General features: G+C 38.7%; 3 protein-coding genes and 1 long non-coding RNA gene across 4 annotated transcripts; 3 read left to right on the top strand and 1 right to left on the bottom strand.

The window, feature by feature from the left end:
• Positions 1 to 709: 709 nt before the first annotated feature.
• LOC125471229 lies at positions 710 to 1,458 on the top strand. The gene is made up of 2 exons (XR_007253536.1): positions 710 to 773; positions 1,100 to 1,458. It is a non-coding gene; the product is annotated as an uncharacterized LOC125471229 (long non-coding RNA).
• A 5,265-nt stretch (positions 1,459 to 6,723) lies between these two features.
• Positions 6,724 to 8,245, top strand: LOC103947198 (peptidyl-prolyl cis-trans isomerase NIMA-interacting 4). The gene is made up of 3 exons (XM_009358055.2): positions 6,724 to 6,879; positions 6,965 to 7,368; positions 7,983 to 8,245. Exons 2-3 carry the CDS (start codon positions 6,983 to 6,985, stop codon positions 8,023 to 8,025), a joined length of 429 nt encoding a protein of 142 aa, XP_009356330.2. The 5' UTR covers positions 6,724 to 6,879; positions 6,965 to 6,982; the 3' UTR covers positions 8,026 to 8,245.
• A 612-nt stretch (positions 8,246 to 8,857) lies between these two features.
• On the bottom strand, positions 8,858 to 10,990 carry LOC103947197 (galactoside 2-alpha-L-fucosyltransferase-like). The gene is made up of 2 exons (XM_009358054.3): positions 10,605 to 10,990; positions 8,858 to 10,403 (listed from the first exon to the last, which is right to left on the bottom strand). The coding sequence occupies exons 1-2, from the start codon at positions 10,888 to 10,890 to the stop codon at positions 8,929 to 8,931; spliced, it is 1,761 nt and encodes a 586-aa protein (XP_009356329.2). The 5' UTR covers positions 10,891 to 10,990; the 3' UTR covers positions 8,858 to 8,928.
• A 7,196-nt stretch (positions 10,991 to 18,186) lies between these two features.
• On the top strand, positions 18,187 to 22,167 carry LOC103947196 (phosphate transporter PHO1 homolog 10). The gene is made up of 13 exons (XM_048572398.1): positions 18,187 to 18,745; positions 18,940 to 19,288; positions 19,399 to 19,447; positions 19,554 to 19,625; positions 19,783 to 19,912; positions 20,071 to 20,191; positions 20,284 to 20,536; positions 20,688 to 20,792; positions 20,878 to 20,922; positions 21,015 to 21,164; positions 21,349 to 21,630; positions 21,724 to 21,810; positions 21,981 to 22,167. The coding sequence occupies exons 1-13, from the start codon at positions 18,187 to 18,189 to the stop codon at positions 22,074 to 22,076; spliced, it is 2,298 nt and encodes a 765-aa protein (XP_048428355.1). The 3' UTR covers positions 22,077 to 22,167.
• The last annotated feature ends 196 nt before the right edge of the window (positions 22,168 to 22,363 follow it).

Below are 22,363 nucleotides of genomic sequence, written 5' to 3'. Positions count from 1 at the left end.
AGTCAAGGAAATGTATGGCAGCCAGAACAATGCTGCACGTGTGTTTCAATTGAAGAAGAACATTTCCAACATACAACAAGAAGGAAAGCCTTTTGTTCAACTTCTAGGCAGCATGAAGAGCATGTGGAATGAGCTGGAAATGTATCGGCCTCACACAACTGAGGCGTCTTTACTACTGAAAAGGGCAGAAGAAGACAAGATATTCCAACTCTTGTCAAGTCTCGATCCAGGATACGAAGACCTACGAAGCCACATACTCATGAACCCCGAACTACCTTCCTTCACCAGCGTATGTGCAACAATCCAACGTGAAGAAGTACGAAGGAAAGTCATGAACACTGGCACAAAGACCAGTGTAACTGAAGCAAGGGCTTATCTAGCCAACGAAAGAAAATACAAAGTGAAGAATCCACACTTAAAGTGCCAACACTGCAACTATATTGGTCACGTTAAGGAGACATGCTGGATTTTACATCCAGAATTAAAGCCAGAGTTCATGAAGGATAACAAGGGCTCACAAAGACTGAACCGTGCACCACATAGAGCCAACAATGCAACTACCTCAACCTCTCATAGGTTTGATGCACTCAAGAGCTTCACTGCAAATCCAGCTGCACTCATAAATGAGTTTGCAGTGTATCTTCAAAGCAAGAAAGAAAGGATTAAGAGTGACCAAACGGTCGGCTTTGAAGATGGAAGTTCAATAGCGTTGCTAGGCAAGTTTGCTGGATTTCTGACAGAAACACAACACATGGCCCAAGATGACATGCAAGGTATCATGACTGCTTTTAAAACTGCTCTTAATGTAAATATGATGCATGATTTGTGGATTGTTGATTCGGGTGCCACAGATCATATGACAAACCATGTTTCTAAGTTTCACAAGTTTGAAAAATTTTCAAAACCGTCTCAAGTCTCAACTGCCAATGGTGAGAGTTCTAAGGTTTTAGGGAAGAGAAATATCAACTTAATATCGGACAAAATTGAGTCAGTAGCCTTATTTGTTCCTTCTTTTCCATTTCAACTTCTATTTGTGGGAAAAATCACCAATACCTTAAATTGTTTGGCCATTTTCTCTCCTCACAATGTCATTTTTCAGGATTGCCTCACCAAGAAGACGATTGGTGAAGGGTTTTACCTTGATGGCCTCTATTACATATCAAAAAACAGTCCCAGAGGATTTCAAGCCAAGTCCAGTCCATCCCAAGATAGTCAATTATGGCATCAACGTTTAGCTCATCCTTCCCAACCTGTTTTGTCTTCCTTGTTTCCAAACTTAGGTAATGATTTAATTTCGTGTGAAACATGTCATTTGTCTAAAGCCACCAGATTGTCTTTTACCTCATCCTTATCTAGGACTAGTAAAGTTTTCGAACTAGTTCACTCAGATGTATGGGGACCAACGTTTGAATCTTTTGATGGTTATAAGTATTATGTAACTTTTGTTGATGATTTCTCTAGAGCCACATGGTTGTACCTTTTAAAGTCTAAGAGTGAAGTGATTGAAGTTTTTAAGGATTTTCACAATCTTGTTAAGAACCATTTTTCCTCTCAAATTCAAACCTTAAGATCTGACAATGGCACCGAATATATGTCCCATATCATGTCATTATATTTGAGCAAGCATGGTATCATGCATCAAACAAGTTGTGTCGGCACATCTCAACAAAATGGTGTAGCTGAAAGGAAAAATCGTGACATTTTGGAAAAAACGAGAGCATTAATGTTACAAATGAACGTACCAAAGAGATTTTGGTCACAAGGAGTCATGGCGGCTGTGTACATCATCAATAGACTTCCTAGCCGAGTCTTGGGGTTTAAATCTCCACTTGAAGTCATGAAAGGAAGAAAAATCGACCTTTCACATCTTAGAGTCTTTGGCTGTGTCTGTTTTGTTCATATACAGTCACACCATCGAGATAAGTTGGACCCTAGAGCTCTCAAATGTATTTTTCTTGGTTATTCATCAACACAAAAAGGATATAAGTGCTATGATCCTCAACTAAGAAAAATAATTGTATCTAAAGATGTACGATTCCATGAAGCTAACCCTTTTTTCAGCAAATCACATGAAGCCACAAGTCAGGGGGAGTGCATCTTAGACCTAATTCCTCTACCAAGAATCTGTACTTCTACACCTCCCATTGAAGTCAATAATGAAGGTACTCATCCTGATAATTCTGTGCATGATGATGACTCGGTGCATGATGATGACAACGGCAACATAGAAAATCCTCAAGGAGTGGATGACAATTTGAATGAGGATGAGACAAACCTCCTAGTACCTCGACGCAATCCTCGGCGTGATAGACAACCTCCCACAAGGTTTCAAGATTTTGTCACATATAAACCGAGGCATCCAATTTCAAATTGCGTGTCGTATCAAAAGGTAACTCCATCTCATGCTGCCTTTCTTAACAACATTTCAAGTCACAGTGAGCCTCAAAACTTTTATGAGGCTAATAATCAAGTTGTGTGGAAAGAAGCAATGAGAGAAGAACTCAAAGCACTAGACCAACACAAAACCTGGAGCATCACCAAACTTCCACAAGGAAAAAAGGCAGTAGGCTGTAAGTGGATCTATAAGATCAAGTTTAATTCTGATGGTTCGATTGAGAGGCATAAAGCCAGGCTGGTGGCTCGAGGATTCACTCAAACATTTGAGGTGGATTACAAGGAAACATTTGCTCCTGTTGCAAAAATGAACTCAGTAAGGGTTCTATTGTCTGTTGCCGTCAATAAAGGTTGGTCTATGTATCAAATGGACGTGAAGAACGCCTTTCTACATGGTGATCTTGAAGAAGAAGTCTATATGAGATTGCCACCAGGACACCCTCAAAGCCAAGAGCCTAATTTGGTGTGTAAGTTACATAAGTCAATTTATGGACTGAAGCAATCACCACGTGCTTGGTATGCAAAACTAAGTACCGTTCTTCATAGCATTGGTTTCAAAATGAGTAATGCAGATTCATCATTATTTGTTCGCACAAGAGCTGCAAGCAAATTAGTTGTGTTGATATATGTGGATGACTTAATAATTACAGGTGATAATGCTGCTGAAATCACCACACTCAAATAGTCACTTCAACAACAATTTGCGGTTAAAGATCTTGGGGTGTTGAAGTATTTTCTTGGAATTGAAATGGCATCTTCTTACAAGGGACTATTTCTTAATCAACGAAAGTACGTCATGGACCTACTTAAAGATGCCAATATGAGTGATGCCAAGCCTGCACTTACCCCTCTTGATAGCAAGCTCAAGCTTGACTTGGGAGGCACGCCACTCTCGGATATCAGCTTATATCAGAGGCTTGTCGGCAAGCTGATCTACCTAACGATCACCAGACCAGACATCTCACATTTAGTAAGTATTGCCAGTCAGTTCATGCACTCTCCCACCATCGAGCATCTGAACCTTGTCAAAAGAATCTTACGTTACTTAAAAGGGTCTGTTGGTCGTGGCATCCTCATGGCAAAGAATGACAACACTCAAATCATGGGGTACTGTGATGTTGATTGGGCAGGAAACGCAATCGATCGCAAGTCCACCACTGGTTATTGTACCTTTGTTGGTGGAAACCTGGTCACGTGGAAGAGCAAGAAACAAACTGTCATCGCAAGATCAAGTGCTGAAGCTGAATATCGTGCAATGGCCTCAACCGCGTGTGAGCTGATATGGCTAAAAGGACTTTTATGTGACTTAGGTGTGTTCACAGCTCAACCAATGACCTTATTCTGTGACAACCAGGCTGCCATGCACATAGCATCAAACCCCGTCTTTCACGAGAGGACGAAGCATATTGAAGTCGACTGTCATTATGTCCGTGAACAAGTACAGACGCAGGTGATTCAGACACATTATGTAAAAAGCCTCGATCAGCTGGCTGATATATTCACCAAACCTCTGGCTTCTCATCAGTTTCAAAGACTCATCTCCAAGCTTGGATCCATCAACCTACTGGATCCAGCTTGAGGGGGAGTATTGGAAGAAAACGGCAAGGAACGTGCACATACAGCACAGCAAGGAACGTGCACAGACAGCACAGCAAGAATAGCACAGCAAGCTCAGCAAGGAACGTGCACAGACAGCACAGCAAGCACAGCAAGGAAAGTGCACAAACAGCACAACAAGGAACCTGCAAGTGCATGTGTGCTGTCAGATTACAAGTGTGTAGGGTGTAAAGCTTTCAGCTTTCTTTGTATTGTGTATAAGTATGCCTTCCATAAGGCTTTCTAAGATATGAAATACATTACAATTCAAATCACGGGCCCGTACTGCCACGTGATTGGGTGGGTCCCCATTGGCCCCGCGTGATTGTCCACGTAGGCCAAAGATGCCACGTGTTTGGGTGGGTCCCCATTGGCCCCGCATGATTGGGTGAGTCCCGACATGGCTCCACGTGGTTGCCGATGTGTGGAAATTCACGTGTGACCCATAAGTGGGGTCTCACGTGCGGGGGAGTGTTGGAACCCCCAGTCCCACATCGGACAGAGGGAGAAAAGACGAGTGCTTTAAATAGAAATACCCCTCTCTAATTAACACCGAGGTCTTTTGTAATAAAACCCCACACCTGAGGATTGTGCAGGTGGTTAAGTGGAGACAGTATCGGTGTTGTTGGAGTGGGCCATCGGCCCGTCGACCTGAAAATTTCCACATTTGCCAATTGTTTTGCAATGCATTGAAGACTATTTCCGAAGGTGGATCATTGCGTTCCTTTCTCTAAATCCTCATCAAACCATCTAGTAGTTCACTACTTTGGGCACGAATCTTTCTATATATTCGGGCTTGGATTGAAGACAACCTAAAAGCTGGGCCTTTCTATGTATGTATATAGTCGGTCGAATATAGTGGTTTTTCGTTGTCGGCGGTGTCTGGCTTTGTGGAGCAGCGAGGGAGCAGAGGAAGAGCTATGTTTCTGGGGTTAGAGTTTAGGAGATAAAGAGTGTAAATGCTCATTGTGCTTTTCATCCTCTATTATATATATATATATATATATATATATATATATATAATATAATATAATATATGTATATATATGTGTATATATATTTATAATATATGTGTGTGCTTAGGATGATTATTGATTAATAATTTTATTTTATTTTAATATAATATATGTGTACGCTCAGTGTATATATTAAAAAATTTAGATCCCGTGAAGCTTCGCCTCACGCCTCATACCTAAGTCGGACTATCCCTCAGACACCACGTCCACATCTCACGCTTTTAATACATTGGTCTAATGTGAAAAATCATCTTCACCTTTCATCGATTCTTCTGACAGAAACAATGAAATGAACAGTTACAGTGGATGCTAGTTTGACCATTATCTCTTGTTTGGTGATCAAGAAAGATGAAATGTACGGTAACTCATCATTAGAATTTTTGTTTTCGTTTTTTGCACAAACGATAATAACTATAATAAGTGGACGTGAGAGTAGGCTAAACATTACAATGGGCGTGCCATAATAATGTAATTCAACTTCGTCTTTGGTGAGAATCGAACATAAAGCCTCTCACTTACAAGTGAAGAGGAATATCACAGACCGTAGTATTAAGTTGCAACTCATCATTAGATTTAATATCTACGGTTATCAATAAAATGACGTGTTGTTAGTGTTTTAATCTCAACGTTTAGAGGCAAAGCCATGAAGGGATTATGATGGTCTCATGCCCATCTCGATATATTTTTATCCAGAAAAGTTTTCTGTAAGCTCAGGATCCTAATCCAACATTTTTACTTTAATTTATTTCATCGGGTTTGATTTGAGGTTGGTGGCTCCAACGTAGTTCAGGTAGTCTGTTGTTTTTGAGCTTTGAGGAAGACTCTGGTATAGGGACGAGTGGAGGGACAGAGGAAAAAAAAATGAGAGGCTTGGGGTTTAGGTTTAAGGAAGATGATGATGAGGACAACACTACACCAAAGTTAAACGACGGTAGTACGTTGCTCACCACATGACAAAATAATTTTGTAAAATCAGAAGAGCATTTCGGATTGAGACTTTTAGGCCCCTCTTAGGTTAAAATCATGGCTCCATCATTCTCAACATTTGATATCAAATCTAATAGTGCGTCACCATACATAACAAAACTTATATATATGCACAAATCAAATATAAATTAAAAATATTTATATAGAAAAGTGAAAAAAGCAAGATGTTCTTCCCACCATGGTCATAAGGAAGGTATGTCATGGAGCAAATCTTTTTTACTCCTCTTTTCCACAAGCATATCTGAAGGATCACTTTCTGTTTACATGATTACAAGATCGATTTGAAACAACGGGCAAAGTGTTCTTCCAGCTTCGATGTAAAGTAAAAAATTATTCTTCCAATTGATAAAATAATATCACATCGTAGTACGTTACATAAATTTTTATTGAAAGATATCGAAATTTATGATACAAAAATGAACTGACATATTGATAGGTAGTAACCTCTCCATATGCTTATTGATATTAAATGTGTATTCCAATCAACTGATCCGACAAAATGATGAAATGTTTTTTCTCCTAGTAAAACATACATTGCTCTCTTATAACTTAAGCCAATCTGATCAATTACATCACCAACTTTTCCACAACATACAAAAGGTAAATGTCCATTCCAAAAATTGAAAATTCTCTTTCACGCATTTTTTATGAATGAACAGATGAGGTTTAACTAATTAAAATTGAGCTAAATCTCAACCGTTTAACCGTTGACATGTTTTTGGAGTCCAATTTTTGAAAGGCCCAAACTAATAGGGGCAAATAGTAATATGTCACAAATTGGAGGGCAAATCCTAACCAACCACTTTCTCTCTTTAGTCTGCGAAATCTGCAGAGTCCGGGCCGTCGTCTTGGCACCAAGGGAGAAGATCACTCCGACTTCCAATCGGTTAGAATTAAGATTTCATTTGTGCAATATATTTGTGGGTTTTATTAATTTGTGTGTTAATTTTGGTTAAACGGTAATTTTATAGGATAAATTAGTCAAAGAGATGGGAAGGGATGCGAAGGCAGGAGGAAAGGGGAAGGGAAAGGCGGCGGGCGGCAGCGAAGACGGTGGCGGAAAAGGAAAAGGAAAATCTGGGAAGGCCGCCGATGGGCTAGGCACCTGCACTTATGTGAAAGCAAGGCATATACTTTGTGAAAAGCAGGGCAAAATCAACGAAGCCTACAAGAAGCTGCAGGACGGATGGCTCGAAAACGGCGACAAAGTCCCTCCTCCAGAGTTCGCGAAGCTAGCGGCGGAGTACTCCGAGTGCCCGTCGGGCAAGAAAGGCGGGGATCTTGGGTGGTTCCCTCGGGGGAAGATGGCAGGACCTTTTCAGGATGTTGCTTTCGCTACTCCAATTGGGGTAACCAGTGCGCCTTTCAAATCGACGTATGTGTTTCCAAAGTTTCAATCTTTCAGTTTTTTATCTGCTACTCCTTTTATCTGTTTACGTAGCTGATTAGGAATAGAAATGCGTGTGTTGTTTGATGAGGGATTGGATTATCTTCAATAAACTCATTTTTTAGGTCACATCAGATTGCTTGTTGATTGTGCTTGGCTGCAATTCTTATCACTCATTTCATATTTATCAATAGAACTTGAGAAATGCTAAGGAGACTCTTTACGAACTCTATCTCAGCTCAGGTGTTTGGCACAATGTTTTATAACGTTGACACAAGAATTAACTTTAAACCGTGAGGTGACAGAGAGTCTATGAAGAGTCCTACTATGAGAGAGTCTCCTTAGCATTTCTCATAGAACTTAAGCAATTCTTGAAACTAAAATAAAACTTTTTCACCAATCGGCACTAAACCTGCAACGAATCATGTTCTATTGTCGATTTAGTGTTCAATTATCAGTATGATTCCTGCCCAATCCTTTCATTTTGGTTTTGGATTAGATGCTATAAGATGCCATTAAGTTTGAAGTGTGATATTATACTTGTGCAGAATTTAGAGACACAGTTTGGTTCATATTTTGTTGTTGTTTGGATACTTGTGCAGGCATGGTTACCACATTATCTTGTGCGAAGGCAGAAAGAATTAAGACCTTTGATTTTCTGATGAGCAAGTCTGCAACTTTGGCCATATGTATGAGTTTTCTAGTTAGATACTGCTTCGATATTGTAGGCATTTTGCTTAATGACTGATGAATGCTATCTCTCTCTCTCTCTCTCTCTCTCTCTCTTTCTCTGTGTCAACATCTTTTTTAATAATATTTTTATATTTTTCCAGCAATGCAAATGAAGAAGTCCAGTTTAGTTATATGATTCAGAAGCATGTTTATGGTAACTTTCTTTTAGGTAAAACGGCAAGTAACAGAACTTTGTTGCACTATAATTTTCCATGCTGACTGCTGTTGTAATGGCGCAAGCAAAAAACATTGAGCAGGCCTTTTAACTTGGAATGCATCGATATTGATCGATTTTCAATATGCCGAGTTTATGAACGTCAGGGACCATATTGAGACCATATCCAAATAGGACCTATAAATTTACCAAATTAGGACGTTAGTATGATCATGCGTGTGATTGGCTTAGTAATTTTTGGGCTTGTTTGGAAGTGCTTTTAAAACGATTCAAAGCTTTTTTGGTGAAGGTGTTTTTGGTTTCCAAAAGCACTTGAAGTGTTTCCTGCATGATTACCAAAAAAAAGTGTTTCCTGCAATAACCATTTTAAGTAGAATTCACTTGCTTTTTACTAAGAATTGGTTGCAAAGGCACTCTCATAAAAAATGTTTTCACTCATTTTAGAAGTATTTTCAAACGAGACATTCGTCAAGTTGTACTATCTAGAATATAGTTTGATACATGCATTCACTAAAAGATTCGCAAAGGATCTTTTCGTAATTTTATCAAAAGAGAGAGGGACATAAGAAGGAAAAAATTGACTATATCAACAATGGTGCCCAAAAGAATTACCATCTCGCATTAAATTTAAGAAAAAACAGCTACGACTGGTCATGAGATTCATGACTATCAACTAGCTTGAGTCCCCAACTCATATCCTCACAGTGTCTCACATGAGGCACAAGTGCACCCGTATCTACTCCTTTCTTCGCCTTGCAGTCATAAAACGGTGGAGCATGGAAGCATGGCTCCATCGACATGACCTGACCGCAAGGTGGATCAGGCGTCGTCTGATTCTCCGGCTTGTACAGAATCGACGGTTTAAGACCTCCCAGACCTTGAGCCACGTACCCGAAAGTCGACCATGCACTTGTGACCAACACATCACACAAACTAAGCAGGTACATTTCAGCCCAAGCTTTCCGGTCGTGCAGATTCTTATCCGTCTGCTGATGCCCTTCGTAACTCGGCTGGAAAACCCCGATTGTGTCCCCATTCACAGTCGGATGTTCCCAGTACATATTCCTCAAATCCTCAGAGTACCCTGAGGTCAAAGAAGTAATTAAAACCGACTTAAGTTTCGGTATTCCTGATGCAGCTGTGACGATTGGTTTCTTCCTATCCACTTGAGGAAGCAGTTTCTCCTTGAAAGCGCATGCATAGATTTGGTTCATCACATGCCGAAGCGGGCTAGGCCCTGCCTCGAAAGTTCGAACTTGAATCCCAATCCTCTCATCTGCCTTTGCTAAGTAAGCTTGGTAGTATCTTGTGATCAACCCCCATACATGATTTGAAGGTTGGAAAAGATACCTACCCAAATGGTGGAAAACAGTTTCCTTTTCCGTGAAAAGCTTTTCGAGTTCTTGCTCGAAAGACGGCATCAAGAAAAGCGATGGAACAAAGTAGTTATTTGTTCTCATAATCAGCCAAGGAACTTTCTCGATCAGACTTTGTTCTTCATCGCAGAAAAAGAGCCTATCTTGATCATCATAATCATGAGCCAGATGAAGATACAAAAATAATGCCGAAGCGTTTGCGATCTTATTATTCTTTGATTTCAGAATGTTTCCGTAGCAATAAGGAGATTTTTTATCAAACGCGTCAAATCGGTCTTTAACAGGGAAGTCGTTAGGCAACAGCCATGAGTTTTCAAGGAAGGGCTCGCAGAAGAGGTCGGCCATGTCCTTTCCAGGGTCGACGAGAAGGACTCTGTTCGTGAGCAAGGCATAGAGGAAAGCAGAGGATATGGTGAGTATCTTGTTCCCCAAGCCACTGTAAGATAACCAAACCACATACTTGCACTCTTCCGAACTACCAATGGCAGTGATAGGGTCACTGGAGTTGAGTTGCTCTAGGGTTTTGTTGTAGGGCTTGGCGTGTGGCCCACATTTCTTGTGGAGATCTTCATAACTTCTGAGTCTGGAGAGAAGATGAGAAGATGGTTTGTGGGGTGAAATTTTTCTGTAGAAATTGGATTGATATCTGCTCAAGCAAGAACCTTCATCAAATCCAGGAGCAATTAGTCCATCATGTAGCTTGTCTTTGGGCATGTGAGTATGATCTGAGAAACCATCTACTGTAAAATCAGAGCAAAACAATTAGAAAGATCAAACTTTGATCGTCACCCAATTCCACACCAGACCACCAATCTTGCATGCAGAAAATCTAAAATTCCGAGTTCAACGTATGAAATTCATTGTTGAACTTTCCCCGCATTTTTCTCAGTAACCAAACAAAAAGTAAGGCTGTTTGAACAATACTGAATCTTATATATTACCTGAGCTGGACGACGATGATGTGTCATTTTGAACGAGTCTTTCGATAATTCTGGTGTCGGCGAAGCCTTTGATTCGATGGGAAGGCGGGTTTCGAAGAACGAGAGAGAGGGTGACGAAAACCGGGAGAGAGACCAACAGAACAGCGAGTATCTTGGTCAGATTCATCGAAGTAATCAGCCGGGACTTCGACGGGACGACCCGAGCGGCGGAGACGGATTTATTACGGCCTGCGGGGTTTGGTTTCGGTGAAAGTCGCCTCCTGCCTTTGGATTCTCTCAAATCCATTCATAAATTATGATATCTCGATTGGATTCGAGCATGCCATGGTTATCTCTCGGTTTATATTTCATTAAATGAGTGCAGATGCGCATAGAGAGAGAGAGAGAGAGAGAGAGAAAGGGGAGGGAGGGAGGTGGACTGGGATTCTGGGAAGTGGGAAGAGTCTCTCTATTGTTTCGGGGTAGTGGTTAAGGTCGTAGAAATGAGCGGGTTTCGCCTGCTTTCGTTTCGTCTTCAACAGGCCAAACGTGGCAGGCGGATTGCGCATGCAACTTGCTTTGGTTGAACTTTATTATTATTATTTTAATACAGTTGAACTTTCTGATGTGACCAATTAAATTAAATTTATGCCAAATATACTTAACAAAAACAAAAGCCTAACCAATAATGGAATTAATTATGTGAGTCCCCAAATCGAAATTATTAACAATGGGTTCGGGATAATAACAGTTTAAATTTAAATTTTGTAAACGTGGTTGTTAATGATTGAATTATTATTTAAATATTGATTAATGTGCTTATTTTCAACTAGTATCATTTCATTTGGTTTGCAAATTTGATTTAAAATTTTAATTTTCCTAACATTATTTTTAACGTTATGATCATTTTAGATGAGAGATTATAGAGCGTCAGGAAAGTATTTAGTCTAATTTTATTAAGAATTCACTATGAAAATTAGACTTTGAGAATTGAAAATGACAAGATGCTATGCAATTGGGAGGAAATTTATTTGTTTAGTGCATTTTAGAACAAGGCTTCTAGAATATTATGTTCCGGAATATGACCTTCGTATGGTCAAGATTTTCACGGATGTAGTTTGGTGGAAAGCAAAGAAAAGTATGAAAATTTTAATCCAGAGGTCAAATTTTCACAGATTTATTCTTTGGGAACATCATTTTTGTTTTAGTCCAAAAAACACAGGTACTAAGATTGCATGATGATGGGCAACCAGAAATGTGTGATAGATATATTGTTACTTTACTTTCTACCTAACTAGTCTGTATGCACGTACTTGCAAAAGACTTTTTTTAATCACGTGTAACTTATAAATTTTTAATTTAATAAATGCGTGTTACTCAGTTTCGCTCATCACAATTTAATTGATAAACATAACATTTGTATTTTTTATTTATGTCAAATAATGATAGACATGGTGATTTTCGCATCAGAACAAAAGTACATAATGCCATTAGCGGAGTTAGGATTTTACGTGAGGAAATGCCTCACCTAAATGTAAAAAAAAATAAAAAAAATAAAAAATAAAAATAAAAAGAAGAAGAAGAAGATATTATTTACAAAAGGATAATACATGACACACCCCGATCGAGACCAGGGCATGCTGGCCGTCACGTGGAAGTGACGTAGCCATATGCACAGTGCGAAAGCTAATAAAATAATAATGGAAATAGTAATACGAATAAATAAAAACTGATTTTACATAAAGAAATGATAAGTGCAACGGAAGTGCGACGCTAGTTCAGAGCATAAGCCTAAAGCAGTCCAAATGAAAATGATGCGACAACAGTACACCCGAAGGTGGCCCTACGCTGGTGAATGTCTGTCAGAAATGCCGGGAAAACCCTCTGGGAAACCACCAAACCTGCTAATCAACTAGAACCTGGAGGGGCGCAAAACAAAAGCGTGAGTGGGCAAAAACAAGGTTTTTCGAAAACCATTAATAAATACGTTCTAACCCCTCGCCGTAAAACCTATATACTTCCCAGAAAATAGATATACGTATATATATATATATATATATATATATATATATATATACCAATCATGCTCAAGAATATGTCATGCCAAAACCTCAAAATGAAATGCAAGTGCTCAAGTATAAATCATATCGATAACATACAATCTGACAGCCGGAGTCACCTAACGTGACCTGTACGGCTGAATCTAGAGCTCAAATCTCAATCTCACTAGCTGGACCTGCACACGAGTCGGAACCATCTAAAGTGATCTGTACGACAGGCCTGGGTGTAATACATATATACGTTCTAGTGCTACGATCACGTGAAAGCTGGGCGAATATTCGCGGGTCACCTACGAGTCGGAACCACCTAAAGTGGTCTGTACGACAGGACTGTGCACCTAACTTGGATCCAAGCTGAGCGTGTGGTGCGGGAGGTGAACATCACGTGAAGGACTGTGCCCAACTCTGGGCGGAAGCACTAACACCAAGGGTGCAGGTTATGAGCTCTCTAAATATCTCGAAACACTACTGAATATAAACATGAATAACACTTACCTGGCACTTACCTGTGCGTCCACACCACCAAATATGCATATAAATATGTATACGATTAATATTGCTACTAACGATGCATAAACAACGATAATATAATGCATGGCATATGGCAAATAACAATTCAAATCGATTTCTGGGAAAATATATGTATATAGGTATATACGGAAAACCAAAAACCCACTCACTGGTATGTGGAAGGGTCGTAGCCCCCCTGCCTCGAGTGATCACGTTCATCCTAGGGATAGGTATCACCTATATGTGAAACAACTACAAAAACATCAATTTTAAAGCACATAACCAAACCTTTAGAAATAACTTCTCATACAATGCTCAAATGGGGTATATGAATACACCAACGTGATCTACTCAACCTCAGGAACATCCCCATATTTTTAAAATAATTTTTCACCGTTGCACGAGCCCCCACGCGCAGGCACGTGCCTGGCACGCTGACGGCGTCAGTTGACGCCGTTAGGAATATTCCGTCAGTTTTAATAGATTCTGTTAACGGCGTTAGGACTTGACGGAATATTCCGTCGTCTTCTCCGGCGCCGGAAAACTGGGAAATTTTCAAACTTTGATATCTTCTTCGTTTTTCACCCAAATTTCACAAAATTGGTACCAAAATGAAGCTTAGAACTAGAGGAACACAATCATACTATTTTCAAGGGCTAAAATCCACGAAATCTCACCTGCAAAAATCAACCCAACTCCGGCCAACTTCGAAACTAGTGATCCCGACGTCCAAAACCTTCAAACGAACCACCCCGAGCCTCCTAGGGACCTCACCAAGCTTCCTACAAGCTTGAAATTCCCTAAAACGTGAGAAATCACGTGAGCATGAACAATATCAAAATCGGGCATCGTGAGTTCGACGTGAAAACGAGGGTATTCTCACCTGAAAAAGGTATGGTTGGACTCCTACAAGCCTCACGAGCACGAATATGTACTTGGATTCTTCGATCTGTGGAAGTTCAATGGGTTTGTGGGTGTGTCTGTACGTGTATGGAGAATGGGATGGGAAAGAGGGCTCGGGACAGGTGCAGGGAAAGGAGGAAGCAGTGAGGGTGAGTGTGGGGAGGAGTGTGGTGCAAAACCAGCCACACCAAGCCAAAAAGAACAACTACGCAACGAAAAATCACGCTAGGGGCAAAATCATCTTTTCACGTTACGTTTTTAGAATTTCTCGGGACGGGCTGTCACAATACATGCTTGAAGTTTTAGCTAATTAAATTTTTGGGACGCTAAATGCTTTTTTACATGTTGTGTATTGGGAATTTGGAGGACAAAAAAAAAGAAGAAATTTCAAGAAAGGGAGAAAGAAAAGCTCAAAGTTTATTATTCTTCGGTTGGCAGTAAAAAAGAATATTTTTTTTATAAAACTAAATTAGACTTTAGGTTTTAATTTTAAGAGTTATTGATTTGTTTATAAAATAAGATGTTAAATTTAGTTTTAGGATGAGTGTTGTTGTGAGTTTCAAAGAAAAAGAGACCTCTTGTTTTAATTAGGGAAATTTTATTTAAATCCATGTAACCTCTTTCTACACCTAGCTTACTCTCTTCACACATATTGTTTTTTATTAAAGAATTAATCTCTCTTTAAACCCAAATTTATTACCTAAATTATTCTCTCAAATCCAATTCAAAATGTTAAGTTATCTTTACTCCCATTTCCTTTCTAAAATAACATTTGTAATTGGATTTTTTTAAAAAATAAAAATAAAAAAAGAGCCGTCCTTGCCCCACCCCCCTCTTCCCATTAGCATTTCCATGGCTACTTTTTTTTTCTTTCTGCTACCAAATCCAAACATTTGTCTTTTTTCTTTCTACTAATGTGCATAAGCAACAAATCAAACAATTCATCCCCTTATATTTATCAACAAGCAAGGAAGTTTATAATCTAAGAAAATTGGTAAGAAGTTTTTCCTTAGAATTTTCTAATTGCAGAAAGTTTAACAAACCATTCGGGATTGATGAAAAAAAATTGAAACCCAAATACTCATCTTCTAAACGTTAAAAAAAATTGAATTCAAACGAACAAAATATTCATAAATTGAGTCATACCTTAGTTGGAGGATTCAAAACTTCAAAATCACCATCCATCAATAAAAAAACTTGTTTTTCTTTACAAGACCTATTAGAGTTTTAGTCAGAATAAACGTAGGATAAACAAGAAGTGATGGTAGTGTATAATGAGTTTATTGACAAATTTGAGTTTTATTATTAATCTCATTTTGTACTTAGTAGTAATTATGCAATAGGGTAAAATAGACAATTTACAATTTAAATTTAAGTTGGGTATAGAGAGAAGTTACATGGGTTTAAATAAAATTTCTCTTTGAATTATTGGTGAATGGTATTTAAGAGTTTTGTGTCATCTAAAAGGAGTATAATACTAAGTTTAAAAAAATTAATTTAATATAAATATTTAACAAGGCTGAAAGAGTGAAGGTAGGCCTTGGCCTATACTAGTCTCCACCCTTACACAATGTTCCAACTTTACATAGGACTAGTTTGGCATTGCTATGTTTTTTTTTTTTTTAAATTGTTTCTGCTATACTGTGAGAATAAACAGCAGTAAAATAAAGTTTGAGTGTTTGGTTAACTTTATTTTTGTAAAAGTGCTTCTAATAAAGGCTTTTTAGCCAAAATGATCCCTGAGATTTGCATAACACATCACTTTGGTCTCTAAAATTGAAAGTCAACAAAAATGGCCCCTGAGATTGTCCACCATCCATTATTTTGGTCATTCCATTAAAAACTCTGTTAAGTCTCATGGAACTCGTGGCCGAAGGTTTGGGCAATTTTCAAAGCTTCATAACTCAATTGTTTCTTAACCAAATTCGACCCATAATATATCAAAATGAAGATAGGAAAGTATAGAACAAGATTATACCTATTTGGAAGCCCAATGGTTGACGGAGATAGCCGAAAAATAGCCTAAAAGGTGACTGGTCCACGGGAAAAATGGAAAACTCGCCAAAAACTGGGTAAAATTTAAACGTTCACAACTTCTTCAATACTCAACAAAATTGAGTGATTCAAAAATAAAAATCATACTTCTCAACGAGATGAAGATAGTGGTACCTTTCTTTATAGATAATTCACCGTGGTTTGGCCGGAAAACAGCTCGAAAATGGCTAACTCGAGACCAATATATCCACTTTCAAGCCGCTTTCCGGCCAAACCACTGTGATTCAGCCATCAAGAAAGGTACCATTCTCTTTGTCTTATCGAGAACTATGATTTTCATTTTTGAGTCACTTGATTTCGTTGAGTATTGAAGAAGTTATGAATGTTTAAAATTTACTTAGTTTCCAGCGAGTTTTTCATTTTTCCCGCGAACCAGTCACATTTCAAGATATTTTCCGGCCATCTCTAGTAACCATTGGGCTTCCAAATAGGTATAATCTTGTTTTACACTTTCCTATCTTCATTTTTATATATTATGGGTTGAATTTGATTAAGAAATGATTGAGCTACGAAGCTTTGAAAATTGCCCAAATCTTTGGCCAAGAACTCCAAGACACTTAACAGAGTTTTTAATGGAATGACCAAAATAATGAATGGTGGACAATCTCAAAGACCATTTCTATTGATTTTCAATCTCAGGGACCAAAGTGATGTGTTATGCAAATCTCAGGGACCATTTTGGCTAAAAAACCTCTAATAAAAAAAAGCAATGTATGAGTGTTTGTCAAATTTTTATATAAATTACTTTGAACATGTTAAATGAAAAAAATAGTATGATATTTGATGTGATATAATAATTATCAAAGACAATAATGTAAGGGTAAAGATTGTAATTTTGTAAAACATGTGTGGGTATACTTGCCATTTGAACTTTTTTAATTTCATCGACATAATTTTTTTTTATTTTTTCTTACCAAACACATTTAATGTTTCAGATTTTTTAATAAACTGTTTTTTTTTTTTTTAAAGCACAACAATCTCAAACCAACCCATACTAAATTAATCAAAGCATAAGATGATTTCATACTACAGTTCTTTGTCGTATGAAAAGTCCCTCTAACTGAGCAACACTTTCATCGTGAGTTAGCTCTTCTCAAGCTTTGCCTGCAAGGGGAAACGAATCTTTCAAACCACCAAAAGAACAAAATTACAGACTTTGTGAAAGACGGCCTAAGTCTATCCGGAAGAGGCTATGTCTCTCTCTTTCGATTGAAGATGGTCTAGGTACCTTTCTGGGTACTGAATATTTGAATGTTACGATCCGCAACCTTGGGCTGATATGAAGCTAAAAACAACAAGACACAGAACAATCTGGGCCAGGCTAGTCCAACCCATCTTCCATAATATCATAGGGAGGCCCATCAGCCACCAGTGCCTCTGTTCAATTACAGTCGAAGCAAATGGCGGTTGGAAGTGACCCTGCTCAAGAGTCGGCGGAGGGAACGTCACCACCATCAAACTCGGTGGCCTGGATTCTCAGCAGAAGTTTCAGGCTCCAATGGCGACGCGTGTAAAAAGTGGTGATTTTTTTATCCGCATTCTGAAGTGTCATTTGCTTGCGTTGCACTCCAACCCAGCAAAATCCAGACCCAGCTAATAAATACGAGTTCCATTCGCTGTGTGAGGTTGAATTTTGGAAAATTGAAGCACGTAAGGTAATGTCACGGGACTGCATGTAATGCCCACTACGTGTTTGTGTATTTTAGTCGGTGACTTTTGTTTTATGCACATATATCGAAGCGGCATGGCTAATTGGATTGAGCGACTCTTTTGTTTCTTACTACTTCAAGACGAAGAAAGAGGAGCTCAAATGGCAGTTTCGAGGAGATGGGTCTCTGAGAAAAAAAAAACCCCCCATCTTTTGTTCTTCGTTAATTTCCATTTGGTTTAGTAAAACAGGGTAATCTACAGATTAATGCATAGTTGATTGCTCAAGCTTCTCATAACTTTTGTTGGGTTTGGTTTTGGATATTGTTTTTCTCTAAGAAACCACCTATTATTTGCAGGGAATTGGAGTTCAGAACTTTCAACAGTTTTATGTAACCATAAGCAATTACTTGCAACCCAACATCAAGATGAAATTCGGGAAAGATTTCAAGAAACAAATGGTGCCTGAGTGGGCAGAAGCCTACATGGATTACAATGGTCTGAAGAGGATACTAAGGGAGCTCAGAGAATACAAGCGAAACAAGCACTCCGTAACACCCTCCAAAGACTTTGAGCGGAGACGTTCTCCCCCGCACAGAACCATCAGTGGGACTGAGCTACAATCTGGCAGTCTCCGGAGCAACGGAGATATCGAGGACCAAGTAATCGATGTCAACACATTGCAGGGAGACGGTTGCAGAGAGGTTTACAAGACCAAGTTTCTGAGGCAATCCGAAGAAGGAGGAGATATTGAGGCGACATTCTTCCGAAAACTGGATCAAGAGCTCAACAAAGTCAATACCTTTTATAATGATAAAGTGGAGGAGGTGAAGAAAGAAGCAAATAATCTGGATAAGCAAATGGAGGCTTTGGTTGCACTGAGATTAAAAGTCAAGAAGCTTGATCAATACGGCTCTCGTTCAAAGAGACATAACAATTCTGCAGTACACCTGACAAGTAATAAGTCAAGTGCAGATGACAACTTAGGTAAGTGGAGATATATGATCAATTTGTGTTATATGTGCGCATATGTGTGTGCGTGTATATATAATGCATGCAGTGCAAGCATATTAATAGATGATACACTTAATTGAGAGTGGTTAATTATGAAGCTTTGATTGACGATTACAATAATCTTTTAATTAATTCTTACAAATTCAAGTTTCCTGCCAAATGTGTAGAAAATGAGCCTATTGGTTTGGCATCTGGATTGCAAGTAAATGAGGAGCATCGACCAGAACCAAGCACTGGTGGTTCAGAAGTCAATCCGAACCATGTCAAGAATTCTAGTAGTGACGGAAGAGAGTTATTGAAAACCTATACCCAAAAAGAAGATCCTATGGAGGTTCTTGAGCATGTGAGGATTACCAATACGCTTGAATCTCCAATATCGACCATAAAAGGTGTTTTCAAGGACACTAGGGAAGAAGAGTTGAGCTTTGATAAAGAGGAGCTGAAGAGAGTGGAAGAACGTTTAAGAGCTGCGTTCATTCAATTTTACCACCAGCTTCAACTGCTAAAGCACTACAGGTGATAAATAGTAATTGTGTCAGCATACCTTCCACTTTGGATGCATGGTCTTGCATTTTGGGTTGTCACTCCGTATTATGTACTTATGCTTTTGCAAATGGATGAACCAGTTTTATGAACCTCTCAGCATTTTCGAAGATTATGAAAAAATATGAGAAGGTAAGACATACATTTCAAACCAAAATGTGTCAAAATTTTGAGTTCCATATTCTCAATTTGAATTTAAGCAAAGTGTTGTGACGAAAAATCCATTCTAAAAACACAGATTGCATCAAGGAGAGCGGCCAGATCATACATGCTAATAGTAGACAACTCTAATGTTGGCAGTTCTGATGAGGTTTGTCATATGTATTTCTTGTTTTTCTATTGTTAATCATTTCAGCATTCAGAATTCTATTGCTTTGTTGATCTTCAAGTTCTAATCATTTCTTCCTGTAAACATGTTGAAGAGGTGTATATTTGTAAGTTATCGGTTCATTTTTATTTCTTTATAGGTCACTAACCTGTTGGAGAGAGTGGAGACTACCTTCATACAAAAATTTTCATACTCAAATCGCAGGGAAGGTATGAAGTCACTGAGGCCAAAAGCTAAAAGAGAAAGGCACAGTGTAACATTCTTCTCCGGTAAGAGTAGTAAAAATGCCAATTGACCTTTTTTGCTCCACCTTCTTCTAGAAATATGACTGTTGCAACATGTAGCAGTGTCATGGAGTCTCCAATTGTTAATTCCTAGTTCTCTGTTAAAGAAAATAATTTAATTCCTATTTCATTTTAACTTTCAGGTTTCTTTTCTGGCTGCTCAATTGCACTACTGGTAGCTATTGTTTTAAGAATTGAAGCTCGAAAACTACTGGATAAGGAGGAGGGTGCAGAGTACGTGGAAAACATTTTCCCACTTTACAGGTGACCGCTAACCTTCTGGTATTCAACTACGAAAAGTTATCTTATTCATTTGACCTGTCTTTTCTCTAATATGCAAGTGGGTTTTCTTGCAGTTTATTTGGATACATCACTCTACATATGCTCATGTATGCTGCAGATATATATTTCTGGAGGCGTTATCGGGTCAACTATGCCTTTATATTTGGTTTCAAGAAAGGAACGGAGCTGGGCTACCGCGAAGTTTTTCTCCTTGCCACTGGTCTTGCAGTACTTTCATTGGGTGGTTTCCTGGCAAACTTACACTTGGACTTGAGTGCTGAAAAATACAAGACAGTGACAGAATTGGTTCCCTTGGGTTTACTTGCTGTAAGATTTATGAAGTGCTAGAGTATCTATTGTGGCGTCCCTTGAACTTGATTAGCACAATTGATTTCTGCTGCATGACCTTTTCCATGAACTATATAGCCTGGTGCCTCTCAGTTTGTGCAAATGATGTGTGTTACCTTTCTCTGTGCAGTTGGTCCTTGCCATCACCTTCTGCCCTTTCAAAATTATATACCATTCAAGTCGTTTCTTCTTCATTGGATCCTTGTTCCGCTGCACATGCGCCCCTCTTTACCCGGTAATGCATGGGATAACAATTTGGATATTTAAGTAGACGATATAGCTAAATAGCGTGATTTCTTGATTGTTTTTCAAATTTTCAGGAGACATTTCCAGACTTTTTCTTGGCTGATCAGCTTACAAGCCAGGTATAAAAGCCCCCTTATAACTTTATTGGTATTAAGTAGTAAATACTCCCAACTCTGTTTTGAGTAGGCTCTTTACTTTTGTCTGATCTCAGGTGCAAGCGCTGAGGAGTTTTGTGTTATACGTTTGCTACTACGGTTTGGGAGAATCTTCAAGGAGGCAAAGCAAGTGCCGTAGCCATGGTCTCTACAATACGTTATATTTCATTATTGCTGTCGTACCATTTTGGATGCGCTTCCTACAGGTCTCATTACATTTTAATCTTTCTAGTGTTTTCAAAGGCGTGTGCCACTCTTATTCACAATGAAAATGAATATGGAGATGGATAGTATCACTTGTATTCTAGCTTATAATTTCGTATAATCTCTGGAAGATCACGTCCTCTGTGTGGAAAGATGCACTTAAAGATAGCGTATCTTGTCTTGCAGTGCATTCGTCGATTCTGTGATGAGAAGGATGTGAAGTACATTTGCAATGGTTTAAAGTACTTATCAACAATCGTTGCAGTTATTATACGAACTGTTTATGAAATGAAAAAGGGAAAGACATCCTGGATGGTGTTAGCTTTGATTAGCTCAGCTGTCGCAACAACAATGAATACGTACTGGGACATTGTAATGGACTGGGGCCTTCTGCGAAAGACATCAAAGAACAAGTATTTGAGAGATAGACTTGTAGTTCCACACAAGATCGTATACTTTGCAGCCATGGTAAGGTTAAAGTGACTGAATTCGAGAGTTACGGGGTTCAATGTTGCAATTTCTGCTATTAATTCACAATATGTTTATGGAAATCCATTGCAGGTCTTGAATGTGGTATTGAGACTTGCTTGGATGCAGTTGGTGTTGGAATTTAAATTGCGTACCGTTAATAAAATGACAATAACAACTGTCATCGCCTTCCTAGAGGTCATTCGTCGTGGCATTTGGAGCTTCTTCAGGTATATTTTTCTCATGAAATTCAACATTGAGACTTTTTACTGTTTTTTGTCTTCAGTTGTTGCATCCTTTAGGTAACTTTTGCTTGAGAGATTAACATGTACAATTTAACCAGGTTAGAGAACGAGCACTTGAACAATGTAGGCCAGTACCGCGCTTTCAAGTCAGTCCCTCTTCCTTTCAGTTACTACGATGAGGACGCCGACAAGGATGACTAAGCATGACAGTCTCGCTCCATTCATGCACCCGAGTATAACGAAGCAGCAAACCAAGAACAAATGTACAATCTGTGGTTAATTGTAGACAATTCACAATGTTGAGAATCAATGTCAAGCCCAAAACCATAAGTAATCCACAACCCAATCTAAAGTCCAAGTCCATATCTAGTTTGATGATGTAATTGCTTACAATTGCAAAGTTAGGTAAGGTTGTGTGGAAAACAACATAATTAGGTGCAATTAATGTGTTTTGTGTGGTAGTTGGAAATCTTAGTTTAATTAAGTGT

Source organism: the organism of the source record quoted next, unplaced genomic scaffold (genome assembly GCF_019419815.1).
Source record: "Pyrus x bretschneideri cultivar Hongxiangsu unplaced genomic scaffold, Pyrus_bretschneideri_v1 Contig6, whole genome shotgun sequence".
Lineage (NCBI taxonomy): Eukaryota > Viridiplantae > Streptophyta > Magnoliopsida > Rosales > Rosaceae > Pyrus > Pyrus x bretschneideri.
Note: the sequence above shows the minus strand (reverse complement) of the source record. Positions and strands in the feature narration are given on the sequence as shown.

Excerpts from the sequence above, each read along its gene's own strand:
- LOC103947196 (XM_048572398.1), top strand. The coding sequence starts at position 18,187 with ATGAAATTCGGGAAAGATTTCAAGAAACAAATGGTGCCTGAGTGGGCA. Across the intron at positions 19,448-19,553 it reads TTATGAAAAAATATGAGAAG|ATTGCATCAAGGAGAGCGGC; the intron begins GTAAGACATACA and ends CTAAAAACACAG. Across the intron at positions 19,626-19,782 it reads ATGTTGGCAGTTCTGATGAG|GTCACTAACCTGTTGGAGAG; the intron begins GTTTGTCATATG and ends ATTTCTTTATAG.
- LOC103947197 (XM_009358054.3), bottom strand. The coding sequence starts at position 10,890 with ATGGATTTGAGAGAATCCAAAGGCAGGAGGCGACTTTCACCGAAACCA. Across the intron at positions 10,404-10,604 it reads ATCATCGTCGTCCAGCTCAG|TAGATGGTTTCTCAGATCAT; the intron begins GTAATATATAAG and ends CTGATTTTACAG.
- LOC103947198 (XM_009358055.2), top strand. The coding sequence starts at position 6,983 with ATGGGAAGGGATGCGAAGGCAGGAGGAAAGGGGAAGGGAAAGGCGGCG. Across the intron at positions 7,369-7,982 it reads AGTGCGCCTTTCAAATCGAC|GCATGGTTACCACATTATCT; the intron begins GTATGTGTTTCC and ends ATACTTGTGCAG.